Genomic DNA, 16,571 nt, shown 5'->3' with positions numbered 1-16,571 from the left:
TCCTACATGTATTTATCACACGTAGCCTTCAAAGTGTTGTTTTCTCGACAGTGGATCGATACAGTGATAGTGGAATTTCTTGCACACAAACTTTTTAGATATGCCACAAACGTGGAAACAGAAAAAAAAAACCCGCAGGTTGAATCATATGGTGCAAATCCAGCGTCTTCATCGAGCCTTGAAATGCAGCAACTACCACAGCTGGAAGCGGCCGGGCTGTACGGAATCATCGGCCACCTGAGATTGCAGTGTTTTTCTTTTTATTATTATTTTATTTTTTCTCCTTTAATTGATTCATCCCACAGTAGGCTAATATCGCAAGTGCTGCTCTTATAACTTGCCGTCGCTTGCTAATCTGACGGGCTGAGGTATTTTTTTAATTTAACATCAGATCAAGTTTGACCAACATTGGCGGATCCAATCGGAGTCCAGATCAGCTCCTTCTTTCCCCCACCACCCCCACCCCTCCTCTCTCTCTCCTTCTTGCTCACTCGGTTCCCCCTCTCTTTCTTTAGTTGCAAAAAAAATGCTCTGCAGCTGGGCAGCACCTCAATGAATGAATTGGTGCACTGTGAGCGACCATCATCTATCCGCTGGATTTTCTTTTGCGCCCGGCTTTCAATCCAGAACATATGAATTTTCTTAGGCAGAGCCTTTTAAGGAGTTGAACAGACAGGTCGGAGAAAATGGCACAGCGCGTGGTTTTCTTTCTACTGTGGCTCTTTGACCGCTCATTCGCTGGATTTCCCAATCAGATCAATATCGGTAAGTGTTTTGTTGTTACACGGCTGCAATTTTTGTGATTTTTGTTTTTAACGGACATTTGAACTGCAAGATTGCGTTTTAAAGAGGATACGGCGCGCGGAGCTCTGCGCAATGATAAGAGACCAACTTGATTTCTCATATGTTGCAGGCTGAAATCCACTGAATTTAAAAAATACATTAAAGCCACCACTGACTGTGTCACTGACATCGTTAGGGTTTTTATTAAACATAAGATATACGTGACACTGGCGGTTCATCTGCGTTGTCCGAAGAGTTACAGAGAAGCGCGCGGGTTAAAAAAAAATAAACATAAAAAATTCGTATTCTTTTAAATAACAGCGGCGTGTTTTAAATCACTACACGGAGTTCTCCCTCACTCCTTAAAATGCCGGTCAGAGCTGGCGGTCGTGTGTGAGTGCTTTGTCTGATATCGGCTTTCATCTCTTCCAGGGGGACTGTTCATGCGTTCCACGGTGCAGGAGCACAGCGCGTTCAGGTTCGCTGTCCAACTCTACAACACCAACCAGAACACCACGGAAAAGCCTTTCCACCTCAACTACAATGTCGACAACCTCGAGTCGTCCAACAGCTTCTCAGTTACCCATGCCTGTAAGTCTGCTTTTTTTTTCTTTTTCTTTTTTTAATGTGTTTCTGTGCTCGAAAAGTGACCGCGATCATTCACGAGCTTATAGATGTTACAGCATCTGCAGGAGGAAACAAGAAGTTCTTCTCACTTCACTGTGATTCTTAAAGTCACAGCGGGGAAAAAATTAGGACGTTTTCTCGCACAAATCTTTGTTCTAATAAAATCACTTTTTTTTTCTTTCAATATATCCTGAATTTTCTAGAAATTTCTCCAACATTTAAATGTGTCTTTAACATTTTTAACGACATCGGCTACAGTTAGGGAGCACGCAGTGTTAGTACATATATGGCACTCCTGCATGAGTTTTACGTGAGCTGGTATGAATCCCACATTGTAAAAGAAGTTCCCTTGGCAACATGCAGTAAACATGCTGCCAGTTGCACAAACCAGGGGCTCAGCCCTGCAGGAGTTCACATCTGTAGTCCAATTTCATGGAGTTTATAGATTTTGTTATAGCAAGTAGTGTGAATGCCTTTAATTTTATCACACAAATGATGTTTTGTCTTATTATTTGGTTATCAGACTTCCCTTGTGCAACTGGTGTAACTTTGCTTAGTTGCTGATGTAGTAAATAACCTGTTTTTGTAATCCTTTTGGCTGCAGTTTCTTGAAATAAGCAGAAACACAGATTCAACACGAACAAAACTGGAAGAAACAGGCTCCGGAGAGCCATTTTGTTATGTCATTTCAGAGGAGGAGTTCAGTTTAGGCTGAATGGCTGACTTTGTGGGCACACAGCTCTGTCTGGATGGTGAGGTTGTGTCCCTGTAACCCCTCTGTGGCACGCTCATAATGGCCCCTCTGACTCTCCCTGTGCCAGAGCGCCTCCGCCTGCTCCGTCCTCTGACTCCCCCCTGTGTTACAGTGCATCTCCCCCAGCATTGCAGAGTCAGCTCATTAGCACTCAGCCCTCATAGCACCTCACCGTGCTGTCATTGGGTGAAAGGGGAAAAAAATCCATAGCTCCCCAACCAACGCCAGCAAATGAGTTGGGCTCAGACCTGCAGAGGAGGTGGGTCTGAGCAGTGAGGGAGATGAAGCAGAGCATCCTATCACAGGCAGCAGAGCTGCAAGTGCCTTAACAAAGGCATCCATAAGAAACAATAAGCAAATGAGAGTGAATAAATAAAAGATAGTGCCATGCAATTTCACGCGTGTTGAAGAGGAAGGGAAGCATAGGAGAGGAAGGCTTGATATCAGAATCTAATTAAATTTGGGGGCAGACAGAGTTTTAGCAAAAGGAAGGGGATCCTGTGGGAGACGTGACCCCATTTCCTGCTGCCGTGTCTCTGCGTCTCCATCAAGAGCACTGTCTCAACACTGCCTTAAACTTCAGATGAGAAAACTCGAAACCTTTCACGATGCAAAGAAAAAGATGGGCAATCATCAGTGTCACAGTGTGGTGCTTTAAAATGCATGTATGATAACTCGTTCTCTGGCAGAGTGCTTACCTGCTACATCATATTAAAAAAAATAAATAAGTTGCGTGCTTAACACACAAAAAGTCTTCTTAATTGCAAAATCAATGCACGATCTGATGCCTTTGTCGAGCGAGTGCCCCGAGTCTCTTGTCAAGCTGAGCTCGCAAACCGCAGACAGCTCATGCTGAGCTCACAACAGTCCACAAGCACCTCCGATTGTCTCTACCGATGTACTGAACAAAATAGAGATGACGGTTATTAAATATCACTTATCTGCTGACTTCTAGGCCTAAGAGATTTTGCCTCTAGTGATTGTGGAGCTCTTGTGCTCTGGGTTTTACTTTTGACAGCACTGCTGTTTGTTCTGCAAGCTGTCACAATTATTTAGTGGACATTCAGATTCTCCTTTGTCATCAATAGCCCCATGTGAATGACTCAGACCTTTGTCAGCAGCAGCACACATCTACTCTATGAACAGACGCGGTTTTACAAAAGTAGGGTTCAGGGAGTGTTTTGAAATAAGCTCCAGTGCTTTGATTAAGATGAGATCTGGCTTCTTTTTGTTTTTCTCTGCAGTTTCACATTTGATATTGCTTTAGTGAGCGTTCCCTCTTTGGTCTGGGACAGCCAGTGCCAAAGCTCTCCACTCTGACTCATCATAAAGATCACGCCCCCTCATTTGCCGCGCATCCTTTAACACATAATGCAATACTGGGAGAGCAACTAGAAGGCGTGCACAAATTCAAATTAAACTTCAGTTTAGCTGCTGAGCCTTTCAGAAACCAAGCACAGAAATCCACGAAGGCCTGGTCTTGTTTCGGAACCATTTCTTTCAACCTGGTTTGAAGCCGTTAACATGTGCTGTTAATTGAATTAGTGGCCATCAGAAAAGAAAAGAAAAACAATGCGTGGCTTCAGCAATCCTCGAGGCTTTGCTTTGTACTTCAGCGACTCGGTGTGTGCTTTTGTGGCAAGACTGTTGTTGCTTTGAAGTGACATCAGAAATTGCGAAATGTGTAATTACCAGTGGAGGGATCCATAATAGCCATGGAAGCTAGGAGTCAGGAATACCCACAAAGAAGGCAAGAGTAGTTCAAAGCAAAGGGTACCAGTTTGAAGAAAGCACAGCAGACAGCATTAATGCTCCTGATGGTCACGGCTAGCCAACTTAATGGCACCACTATCCTTTTCGCTGCTGTTTACCCTTCTTCTTCTTCCTTTACCTGAGGCGGAGGGGGAAAAAAACATCAAGCCCTCTCTGCCTCTCCTTGCCACGCTACTTATTAGATTACTCGCCTTGATTCCTGTTAAAGGCAAATTTTGCACTGGTTGGCTTTTGAATCTCATCTCGCTATTTCTCATTCCTCATTCTGTCATTAAGCTAATGGCGTGTGTCCCCTCTGCCAGCCTTTTTTACATGGTCCTACCCTTCTTTTATTGAATCCTGCAGCTCCTTAAACCTTGTAGCAGATGCTTTTCTGGCCCCACCATTCACCCACCTTCTCCCGCCATTGTCAGCCACAGATAAAACCGTTTCACTCTGAAATCCACTGAAAAGAGTGTGGAAAAGAACACTGGTAAAACTGGACATTTTGACTGCATTTGTCTTTTTTTCTAGTTACAAGAATAGGAAGAAGGACAAGAGAGTACCTGCAAGGTGCACGGTGTCACTGTAAAGAGAAAGAAGGCGAGAGGAAAGGGATAGTTTGAGATTTCAGGAAAAGCACGTTTGCTATAAATATCTAACAAATATCTTCAACACAGCTCTGCATGTTGCACATTGTGTATGTGTTGCACTCTGACTCGGTGTTCGATTGGATGTAATGCAAGACGATTTCTGGCGATCGTACGTGGGAATACTGTAAGCATCGGAACGTGCGCGAAGCCTATTAAGGCACATTTAATTTAATGGCTGCGAGGAAAAACTCCAGCAGGTGCTTGTATTTACACCGAGGTGGGAATATCAGCATCACTGATGAGCACCATCATGAGTACTCCAGAAAGCAATGCCTAATATTTGTCTAGACACTTCCTTCGAAAAATCATCTTTACTGAGCTTTACGCCCACTACATCTGCACATGTTGCTGAGAAACACCAACGGTCTCTTTACACCAGCGGCCTGCTCTGTGACCGAGCACATGTGGCAAATAACATATGTTGCGGAGCACACACTGAAAGAGCCCTTACTAAATCTTTGCACATACTTTAGCTTTTGGGGGTTTGTTGTGGAGGTGGTGTTGGTGGTGTGAATGGACGGTAAACAAAGCGACAGGGAGACGTGTTTTTTTGCAGTGCTTGGTCTGAGAGAGACAGGGTATGGCCGAGAGAAGCTCCTCAGGTGATTGTAGAGGTGCCACGGTTCTTGTTCTCGCAGGCTGTAACTCAGTTTGAAAGGTGTGACGAGGGAAACATGGCAGCTGAAAGAGGGAGAGGGAAGCTGAGGGTGGGAGGAGGGATAGAGACAAAAGACTGCAGTGAGAAAAACCAAGAGGAAAAAAGAGTATAAGTAAGGATGTTTTTTAAGGTTGCTAAGTGTGTTTGTGTGTGTGTGAGTGTATAACCAAGGCAGAGAGAGGGAGAGCTCTTTAGGCTATGGAGAGGGGAGGTTGTACCAGGACATGCCATCATAGTCCAGCTGTGTTGAAAGCACAGATGGGGGTTTGTTTGTGGATGTACGAGCCATGTGCTTATACACGTTTGTGTGTGCATATATGTAGAGAGACGTGCAAACACCCTTAAACACTACAAGTCTGGTCTGGACCTTAATATTTCTTTCTGGCTAAATTTCAGTGTTTTGTGCCGAATGCCTCTTGACACACTTCATCATTCATCAAAAATAAAGGTCAGGGTAAAAATATGGTGGGCTTGCGCCATGATTTTGGTGCAAAAATAAGAGAATTTGAGAAAATACATAGTTTTATTATATATGCAGACTACGACCTTTTGCAAAAATAAAAATAATCCCCCAAATTTAGCTAAAACATGTATTTCATAAGCACAGTGACTGTGCAAAATCCTCTGAGGCTAACATAAGCCACGTGATGTGAATTTGAGGCCAGCAGGCCGGGGCTGTCTCAGAGGCCTGTTTGGATGGCTTGATATGGGCCTAAGTCAAATGAGTGCTACAGAAATGGCCACGGATGAGGTTACATGCTTGGAGAGCTGCAAAGCCTCTGGGAGGGGAGCAGGATGTCAGCAGAAGAGGGTGACTGACAGCCCTGTTTTCAAATAACACACTTAAAATGTAAATTTAAACAAAAAAAAAAACAGAGTTAAAAGACGACAAGTTTTCGAGTTAGGGATGCTCTGATCTGATAGTTATGTCAGCTGTTTGTGTGAGACTGACTCAAACAACTGGACAACTGGAACACTGATGGCTGCAGTGTTCAGTTCAGTTCTGTGCTGCATCTTGAGTCAGCAGCGCACTGGGGCACTCGCATAATTTAGCTACGATCTCGCGATCTCGTTTCGATTGTGAACAGGGGTCAAGTGAGTGGATGAAAACAGAAAAACACCACTCATATCACCATTAACATAACAAGCTCTCGTCAACTCGATTAGCAAAATACATTCGGTAACTAAGATGAAGTGATAGAGAAACCTGAAATTTGTTGTCTTGATGCCACTTTGAATCCCATATGGGGCTTAAATTATTTACCAATCCTGCTCTCCTTTATTGAAGATGATATCAATGCTGCCCTCTGATGAACAAGGGGAGCTGGGTGACCAATCCTTGTTGATGGCAACTGTTTCCAATTAGGTCACAATTTGTAACATTTTTTAATGTGTTATTATCATTATTGTCTTTTAGGAGCTACTTTGGAATCATAAGTAATTGTTAACACAAGTGCTACAGTAATAACTGCTAGTTTAGCAGCGCACTGCATCTCATGCTTAATGTTACTGCTGATACAATTCTAATGAGTTATCCTGAATTTCTTGCCGTTTTCTTGAAATACTCCTGGCATGATTTCAGCCACTGCTACTGTTTGCCACAGTCATATGAGGCTTCCTGGTAAAGCCAACACAAAAAAAAGGGCTGGAAAAATTCCAAAGGCCAAATCTCCGAAGGGAACATTATTTTGACCTAATTTGCTGGTCATTAGATGCCCTTCGCTGTATTTTATTAAGTCGGGCGCATAGCTGAAACAGTAATGAGATTCAAAATACAAAAACACAGAACACACTCCAAGGCAGTTTCAACACAATGAATTTTTAATCAGAATTTCAAAAGATCTTCTTAAACCCAACCTGAGGAGAAGTGCTGCTGTCGGGGTGTTATTTGTCTTGGAATCAATGTAGCTGGCAGATGTTGTTTGTTAAAACAACAGATTTCCTCCCTTGCCACCCCGGTGGCTTCAAATCTCCATTTATCTTTCACAAACGCCAGGCATTTGGCCACTTTCGGCAGCTGTAAAGTACAAAAACTATAAGTCAGTGTAAGGAAAGAGTTTTTTGATTTTGAAATCAGCAAATCCCATGATTGCGTCAAACATTTGTGTTGCTGCTTTTAAAGATTTCTCCAGCTTCTGACAGTCATCAGTCTTTATGGGTTTTTTTTTTCAAAGTACTCAGACCATCTGGCAAGTGTTGGTGTCTTTAAATTGTCTATTGATTTCCTTTATGTATCTGCTCAGTTTTCTTGGGCAAATATCATAAATTGTAAGTGATAAGGGGGAAATGGTTATAGATGAAATGTCATGGCACACTGAAGATATCATTGTCAACAGAAGGCATTTGCTAAGATAGCCAAACAGAATGATTAGAATTTTCATTGTTTTAATGTAATAACTGATGCTTTATATTGTGAGTGAGTCAGTGATTGTGCGCTTTGAAAAAAAAAACAGCAAGACAGGCCCATCTCTGCTTCACACATCAGTTCACCACAACTCAAATAATGGTGTAGTTTCTGAACTATAAGTCGACAACGACAGGCCAAGTCTGCGTTCCTTTATTGAAGATGATATCAACGCTGCCCTCTGATGAACAAGAGGAGCTGGCTGACCACATAAAAGATGACAATAAACACTGTGGGAACCACACAGGAGGAGACACGCAAAATCTTAGTGGTCCATTAAACAAATTCGCTGCTGTGAAGGAAACACTGTTTCCGACGAGGAATGGCGTCTAAATGCTGTGCATTTTAAGTCAAAACCAACAGGGAGAAAGCTACAGTTTTTTTTGTTGTTGCTGTCGTTTTTTCTCTTTCTTTTCTTTTTTTTTTTTTTTATCTCAGGTGCATCGGGGATGTGTGTGCCAGCAGTCTAGCTCCGTGTGACGGCTGTTTTCCATTTTGTTAGCTCAGTGAGCAAAACTTCTCGAGGAGAGTGGGCAATGTTGTTTGTGGCAGAGATTATATTTAATTTCAAAATGTCATTTACCTGCATGGAGCAGATGTGAAAAGCCAAGGGAGGAGTAGATTAAAGAAAAGAAAAGGAGGCGCATTTTCAAACCTTGTCACTTGTAAAGATCTGTAACATTGTAGTCAGCATTTTTCTTTTTTTTTAAACTTTTATTCTCCCTCTCTGTCTTTCTCATTTCTATCTCCATGTCTTAATATATATTTAATCTCTTCCACAAAGCCCATTACAGTTATGTTCTTGCAGCTATTGCAGTCACACTCAGCTAGCTATTGGCTATTCACTAGACTCCCTGACAATACCCGTAATCACTGGATCAGTAATCCCCCTGCTTGAGCTGGAATAGCACATCCGCATCGTACTTCATTGGAAGTTTCTGCATTGGTTTGGCTTCACCGAGTCTTAAGGGAAAGAAAGAGAAATCTCTGGTCTTCTTCAGAAGGAGCTGTGGACTGCATTATCCTAACCAAGGTCAGACAGCGTTTGACTAAAATGCTTTTATGATCTTTCAAGAACCTCAAGAACCTCGTTCATTAACACCATTGGTGCTGTCTAAACATACCAAACCACTTGGATTAAACCATCAGCTGTTTATTGTTTTGACGTTCCTCTGCAAGTGTGTTGCACTCAATTTTATTTGTGTGTGTGTGTGTGTGTGTGTGTGCTAAAGACAATCTAAACTGAGGAGGACGTCACTGTTGTGTTGAATTCAAAACACCAACAGGGAGTGTCACGATGTACTCTCCCAATGAGTAAATATTGGATCACAGTGCGATGGGGCTTCCAGCTCTCCGTCTGCCGACTGAGCAGATTGATCCGCACGTTTCTGGCCTGTTTCAAAAGAGGCAGTCGCTAGCAGAGCCCTGCCAAAGCGGCATGTCTGTGCAGAAACAAGGGCTCCATCATAACTGATTGCTTGTGACAGTTCACAGTCGCTGGGCCACTGAAGCATCATAACCTTGTGAAACTAGTGGATGAGCACTCATACAAGCTGAAGGAGAGGAGGAGGAGGAGGAGGAGGAAATAAAATTATTAGCATATTCCTTGCAGTGGTAGAAAAAAAGAGAGAAAATGCGAGTAACACTCGCTGTGCCGTGAATGTGGTTAATATTAAACACATCTTACACAGTCAACAACATAATGCAGACCAACACCTTTGCAGATTTACAGCCAATTACGGCAACAGTTGCAGAACAAAACCCCTAGCGGTGTCAGAGAGAGAGGGAGGGAGGGTCAGCTGGTGTGATGGAAGTGCTAATGACAATCAAACAAGAAGATCTTCTGGCAGGAGATGAGGAGCAAAATCTGCATGGCTGCGATCGCTTTAGTTGGAGCGAATGCTGCCACCATTACAAAAAAAAGCACCAATTTATTTCAGAGTGTTTAAATCTACACAAGCGCTGCGAGGAGAAGAATGAATAACAAAACAAGCGTGGGTACGATTCTTTGAATCTGTCCTGGGTAACTATAAAGCAGAGATTGGTGCTGATGAAGGTGGCTGTCCATCATTTTCTCCATCTTGTTTTGGGAAGACGCGCATCAGGCAAAAGTGTTTAAAAGCAGCACGGCGGTGTGGTTGTGCTTTACATATTTCCTACTGGTATTCTCCCATCCTTAGAGCTCACTATCCCCATGAGTGAGAATTAAGTGAACATGATGTGCTCTTTCAACCATGACCCTCCTCTCTTTCTCTCTCCAACAGTTAATTCGGAGAGGGCTGTTGTGTGGCTCTTGCCATTTCACACATGGATACGTAAAACCTGTGGGCGGTAGCTCCCAGGCCGCTGTCCATGTTAGTGTGTCCATGCATAACTGTGCCGTGAAATATTGAAGTGTTCTATCATTCTACAACTATTCGGTAGCCGTCAGTGCCATTCCTTAATTGTTATTTTTCAACCCCACCCCCTCCCTCCATTAAAGAAAATCTCGGTAGTGTGGCTTTATGTGGCACAGTGTGGCCTGCAGATCAGGGAAGCAAACTTCATCTGGACCCATGACAGAGCTAATCCATCGCAGCTGCAGAATGAAAAGGCCGTTTGGAGTGAATCTATTCCAGAGGCCTGAATGGAAAGCTTCTCACAGAAGCCGGTGCCCTTTGCAGCCCTGACAGTGTTAGAATGTGATGAAAAAGGACATGAACGAGTTCAGTGGATTAGCCCATGTTTGTGAAAGAAGGGAACAGTGGACGAGAGAGGCACAGTAGATGGAAAGATGAAGTGACCAGCAACGGTGTTAGCGCACGCTGGGTTGTGCACATGCAAGTGGTGTGAACTGGATTCTCAGTCGCTGACACAGAAGCTCCCACTTGTACGCTGGAGTTGAGTGTTTGGAATATGCTGTCAGCTGATATGTGAGATTTTATACATCTCTGCGGGTGAGCCGCACCCGCTTTCTAGCAGAACTGCCATGGTGGCGATTTGAAGAGGAGCCAAAAGTAGGACTTTTGAAATTAACTTTGTGTAAAGGAATGTACAATACATTTAAAGGGTGGATGCCGAATAGCACCTTTTTATTTCTGCTGGAAATGGAGAGTAAGACTGAATAACATGTATTTCTCCAGTGTGTCAAGGGCGCGCATTTCTCATCAGGCTCGCTTTATGTGCTTTTGCATTCTTCTAAGGACTTTGTTCATTCTATTTTCCTTCTGCCCATTGTAGTGCTGCTAGTGCTGCTACTGTACATGCACCATCACTAAGCTGTAAGGGGATAGACTTTGGGTCTTTTATGCGTAAAGAAGCTTAAGTTTGGAAATTGCTCTCATGTGGCCAAAGTTTGTGAAAAGTCAGTGAACATTTCACTCCCAATTTCTGCGGTTTGTCTCTGGGTAAAGCTTTTTAGCCCTAGGACACCATGTAACTGAATGAAATATTTAGGATTAATGAAGCCTCTTGTTGCACGAGGGGTTAACCAAATCCTGCAATGGGGACTCAAATTCTGAATTTAATAAAATGTTATTATGAAATTTAGGTCAGAAAATTGTGGTATCAATCATTGTGTATTTAAAAGAATGATAAAGAGTTTTTAGTTGTAGTTTCAAGACACCTGTGACATTAGTTATACCTAGAGTAATTTTGTGAATGCTGATATCTTGGAGCTCAGCTGCATTACTAAAAGTTGGTCCACTGGGCCAGTCAGTCAAGTGCCAACAAAACTCCCGAAAGAGAAAGCAGATATGAGCAGTGTTGGGAAGGTTACTTTTAAAATGTATTCCATTACAGATTACAGAATACATGCCCCAAAATGTATTCTGTAACGTATTCTGTTACGTTACTCAATGAGAGTAACGTATTCTGAATACTTTGGATTACTTAATATATTATCAGGCTTTTTACAACTACGTGAATGTACTATTGCTGTGATTTATGACTGTTACTGAAGGTCCGCGGCTCTGAACCGTAGTAAAGGGACCTCTGACCAATAAGGGTTCCCTGTCGGGCTCGTAGCCGAAAAATAGCTTTACTTTGTTGTCTGGGCAACTTTGCTTGCGAGAGACAAAGAGAGGCGTTGAAAGGCTGCTCCAACGGAATTTATTGTTTCGGAGGAAAACACGAACACGGTGTACAGTCGAGTCTTAATATCTTACTTACAACTGGGCTCGTCAGGCACTCTTCTTGGCTGCAGTGGTTATTATTATATTTACATGCTTCCAGCTCCCGTTTTTCCTCGTATTTTTCCGCTCGCCTTTTTCTCCCTCCTCGCGCTCACAGACACATAACGGGTATGGCAGTCCATTCTCCCTGCAGCACGGATTACACTGCCCATGAGGCTACATTCTTTAGAGCTATACCGGTAGCATTCTGCTTATTAGCTTAGCACAAGAACAACAAAAAGGCACTCTCTCACCCAGGAAACACGCAGAGAAAGAGCGTCACCCTGTAACCATGGCAACCGTAACGCTGCCACCTGGAACAACAGAACGTAGCTGTCAAACAAAACCCAAATAGTCCTGACCCGCCACAATATGAAACAGGAAAGTACCGCCGTGTAATCCATTTATTTCAACAAAGTAACTGTATTCTAAATACCACCTTTTTAAACGGTAACTGTAACGGAATACAGTTACTCATATTTTGTATTTTAAATATGTAACGTGTATTCCGTTACTCTCCAACACTGGATATGAGCAACATGCAAAAACAGCTATCAAGGCTGTCCTTTGTTTGCAAAGCTGCTATTGCAAAAAAGTAAATGGGTTCTTAGCATCTCAGTAAAAAGGTGCAATCAGCTTTTTGGAGGTATGACTGAAAAGTGATCTGAGAAAAAAGCCTGACTTGAATTTGACTTGTATCCCTTCAAGGTAATCTCCTCAGGCAGCACTGCAGCGCTTTCAGCATTCCTGCTAGTTCCACACTGTCCTCTGATTATCTTTCTTGAACTGCTTCCATTTGATTTCATGATGGCATCCAAACATGCATTGAGAGCAAGCGTCATTTCTGCTTCAAACTGTCCCAAACTTAATGCTGAGGAACATCATTGTTAGGTAGAGTTAGAGCTTTAGGTCTGACGCACAGTGTTGTTTGGCACTGCAGGTTTTTCCTTTTTTTAAATCTATGCAGGGAGTTCATTCTCCAGCTTCAGACTGTTCATTCTGAGTATTACTGAACCATCCTAAGATCTCCGTTTGAGTAAAAGCCAGCACAAACTGTGGCTCGTGCCATCCTGAGCGCTCTCACAGCAGATGGTTTATCGGTCCACCGGTTTGAGCACCAAAACAACTAAAACCTTTATGCAGGCACGTGTTTATAATTGCGTTGCATCACAACGCCATCGATCGACTGCTGTAGTTTTATTTTGCTTGATATATGATTTCAACCGCTTAACTGCACAAGATCTGATTTGTTATGCTATTTGTTTCATGAAGCCTCAGATCTTGTCATTGGGTGACATGTCTGGACAGCTGCAAAGAAGAAATTCTCACTTTGTGGTATTTTCAATTAAATACAGGGTTTAGGTGATTAGCAAACCACTGGATGTTTATATATTTACCATTTATTTTCTGGAAGTTGGCCTGTTTACGGGGTTTGTACACAGCCCTATATAAGCCTTATCCATTTATCTATGTCTCAAAAAATATAGCGGATAGTATTTTGCTTTCTCCAGTCTCTTAGCCTCATAAAATGAATCTATTACATATAAGAGTCTTTGTCGGGATAAAAAGAGATATTTTAATACCTGTGGCTTATTATGACTTGATTACATTGTAGCATGGCGACTATATCAGGCAATATATCAGACTGCTATTAAGTCTTTTAATTGGTATGTGTGCCCAGCACATCCAGACAATGACGAGTCCACTGAGAATAAAAAAAATAGGAGGTCTTTTTATCAAATGAGAAAAGAGAATCTTCTTGCTCGCTATACGAAGTGGATCTCAAGTGAAGCCACTTACCAAAAATCTTTATTTGTATTTGTGGGGAAATTGGTTTTTAGAAAAGTGTGCATGCCGAGGCCCCAGAATATAAGGGGATTACAACTTATTCCCTTACATAGCTCTCCGTTTTCCATTTCAGCCTCTCCCCTACTTCCCCCTAGCATTATCATTCAGGGACGGAGCACCATCTCAGGAAGGGCACTAATAAGATGAAAAGTGGTGTTGGACTCTACATACTTAACTATGCCGGCACCAAGGCTGAAAAGGAGAGGGAAGTCTTTAAGTGATGCCTTCAAGGTTAAACAACTGGTCCCATCTCCTGTCCTCATTGACTTATTCTATTATTCTTCACTGAAAGACAAAAGGCTCGGGGAGAATGGGCTCAGAGAGGTGCTGTTTTAAAATTCTCTGTACTCCGTAATCAAGCTTCACAATGGAAATCCTTCATGGCTCGACTTGGATTGTTCCGCCGTCATAGGATATGGATTGCAATATGAAATTTGATTAGTGTCACCAGGGGCAAAGGCTTAGTTTACACGCACGGTAAGCAGACCTCGTGAGATTGGCAGATAGTCATCCCATCTCAGTTTCCCTAGGCGGCACACTCTTGGCTTTGCAGGTGCATATAACTCTGACTGTACACGAAAAACAGGCATCCGAAATCCCCCTAAAGGACGGAAACAACCAGTCAGAAGCATTAAAATCAGACGGTGTTCACTCTAACAGCAGCATGAGACTTTCAAGACTTCTTGCTGTTCCGTCTTGCAGATGAGGAAAAGAGAAAATGACAAACACACACTGGTTTGTGAGGCACAGATGGAACTGAGGTATACGTGAGGTCAGAGGGGGGAAAGAGAGCATTTTGACACTGATGGGAAACTATGCGTGCCTGCCAGATATCCACGAAGTTTACTCTTTTGTTTTTTTTAACAATCCATCCAAATGTTAGCAGGAACAGGAGAGGTTTGCAGCTGCCAGGTATTTTTCCCACTGTGGTGAATAGAATTCAAAACAAGTCAGTTGGGTGCAGCACTCTATACCTGAAATATCACCACAAATCTTTACTCAGGCAAGCCCAGCTCTCCTGTAGTCAAGTCGAATAATTTAGAGGCATCTTCTTATCCCATTCCTTTAATGTCTTTGATGGAGCTAAGAGGTTTTTTCTTATGTCTTCTTTTCTTAAAGGCAGTCCTTAGGTGAGCTGTTTCCTGCAATTCAGCAGAGCCAATCTCCCCATTTTATCAGAGACTTCTCTCCCACAAAGAATGACCCTATAGGTCGATTGTGTGAGAAGCTTATTACAACCAGTAGTGTCAAAATTAAGCAAATTCTAGCAGCCGCTCATCTGGAAATATACATTTTCCAGCATGTTTACTGTTGTGGACGGGTTTATTTCACCGTGTAGCTACTTAAGTTTCTAAAAGGGTCCCACATGTAAATCAAACCCCAGCGTTCTTGTTGAAAGTCAAGTGCTGGCACACCTTTGGCGGCTCTCCATCCCTGTAGTGCGGTCCACACCAGTCTTCTTCTACGATCATCCACCATTCTCTTCCTCCATATTCATTTGCGAGGAAGGGCATGCTTTAGTCCCGCAGTGCTGATTGGGAGGATTAGTGGTATGTGAGGGACTTTGTCACCAGCTTTCTGGGAAATCCAATTACAGAATATCATAAGCCTTACATGTTTCACACTTGGCTGAATCCTCCTTAAAAATGCACACCGGCAACCTCAAAAGGGTCAGCGTTTAGCAGCTGTCCTTGCTCTGTACAGCGGTGACATCCTTCTGAAGGTGAAAGGAATGATCATCTTTGAAAGGATAAGACAAGTCCTGTAGCACGCCTCATGCCTCTGCATTGCAGCAAATGGTAGACTACACAAGCCTGACAGAGCGGGGATTGTTATTTGTTCAATGTAATGGGCCAGTATCTCAGAGCATGGATGTCAAGGTGAAGCGAGGGCCAAGGGTTTAGTTCTGTTATCTGCTTCCACAGATAGTCCTTAATTGCATGTGTCAAGGAAATGACATGCAGTGGACAGGGCCAGGCAAAGTGAGATTTCTGCATGTATCACTTGAGTGCTATCAAACTGATTTTCCCAGAGATGCTCGGCAAATTGTCCAATCTTCCAGCTCCGCCACTACAACGTTATCTGAACTTTAGAAATGTCCAGTGCATTAAACATAAGAACAGCACTCTCATGCAACCTCCTGCTCCCATACTCTGCATCACAATGAGCAGATGGCATCGCCACAATAATAAAGACATCACCGCATGTGCAGGCCAGGTCCTCTGTGTATGTCTGTTTGACCCGCACGGTGCTTCTCAGCCCAGTGTGTTGTTCTGCGTTCAAAGAAAAGCATGATGGTAGGACCAGAAAATATCTGTCAGAAGGAGATGGAGCTGAGAGTCATTGAGTCCCTTGAGGTTTGTTCACCGACCATGCTCACAAGTACAGGACTATATCACCAAGATGGCAGGTGGAGAGGAGAGGGAGCTGATGGGTGAAAGGCTGCAGAGAAAAACGAGGAAATATAGCAATAGTTAATGAACCTTAGTGATGCTACGTGTGTGGACTCCGAATTTAACCTGAGTGACTCCGGTCCCCTGGTCAGTTTCACAGCTCACTGTTTCATTCTGAGTCGCAGCAGTTGAAGCTTTAATGTGTCAGGCGTTATTAACGATGGCACAAAGGCTTCGGATGCAGACCATAAACGGGACCTGAGCTCGACTTAGAAATGACGTTGGCTCAGTTCTTTTTAAAACATTATTTGACAGGGAGAAAACCCGATACCTGCTTTATCTGTGCCCAAATGATAAGCACCACTTTGAGTAAATAAGAATGAATCATTCATATTTTAAATGTATGAGTGATTTTTTTTTAGCAGTAATACCATATTAACATAATCTTGTTTCATATAGTCGTCACAGAGTCCTATTTTTTAATATTAGTACGAGTACATTATTATTTTTTAGTATTAGTTTTCCTATTTAAAAATGCTTGAAATCAA

The 16,571-nt window shown here is 42.8% G+C and overlaps 1 protein-coding gene across 5 annotated transcripts in view; it reads left to right on the top strand.

Moving 5' to 3' along the window:
* Positions 1-486: 486 nt before the first annotated feature.
* The window catches only part of LOC146524412 (glutamate receptor 3), a 97,031-nt gene continuing 80,946 nt past the window's right edge, over positions 487-16,571 (top strand). For 4 of the 5 annotated variants that reach the window (XR_014875900.1, XM_085171593.1, XM_085171592.1 and 1 more), the window contains exons 1-2: positions 488-765; positions 1,216-1,374. Coding sequence is in view for 3 of the 5 variants with exons in the window: in XM_085171593.1 (XP_085027719.1) it covers positions 687-765; positions 1,216-1,374 (238 nt within the window). In the remaining 2 variants the exon portion in view is untranslated. Of the gene's footprint in view, positions 766-1,215; positions 1,375-16,571 lie in introns of all 5 variants that reach the window. The other variant, XR_014875899.1, reaches the window with a different exon arrangement.

Source organism: Neolamprologus multifasciatus, chromosome 2 (assembly GCF_963576455.1).
Source record: "Neolamprologus multifasciatus chromosome 2, fNeoMul1.2, whole genome shotgun sequence".
Classification (NCBI taxonomy): domain Eukaryota; kingdom Metazoa; phylum Chordata; class Actinopteri; order Cichliformes; family Cichlidae; genus Neolamprologus; species Neolamprologus multifasciatus.
Note: the sequence above shows the minus strand (reverse complement) of the source record. Positions and strands in the feature narration are given on the sequence as shown.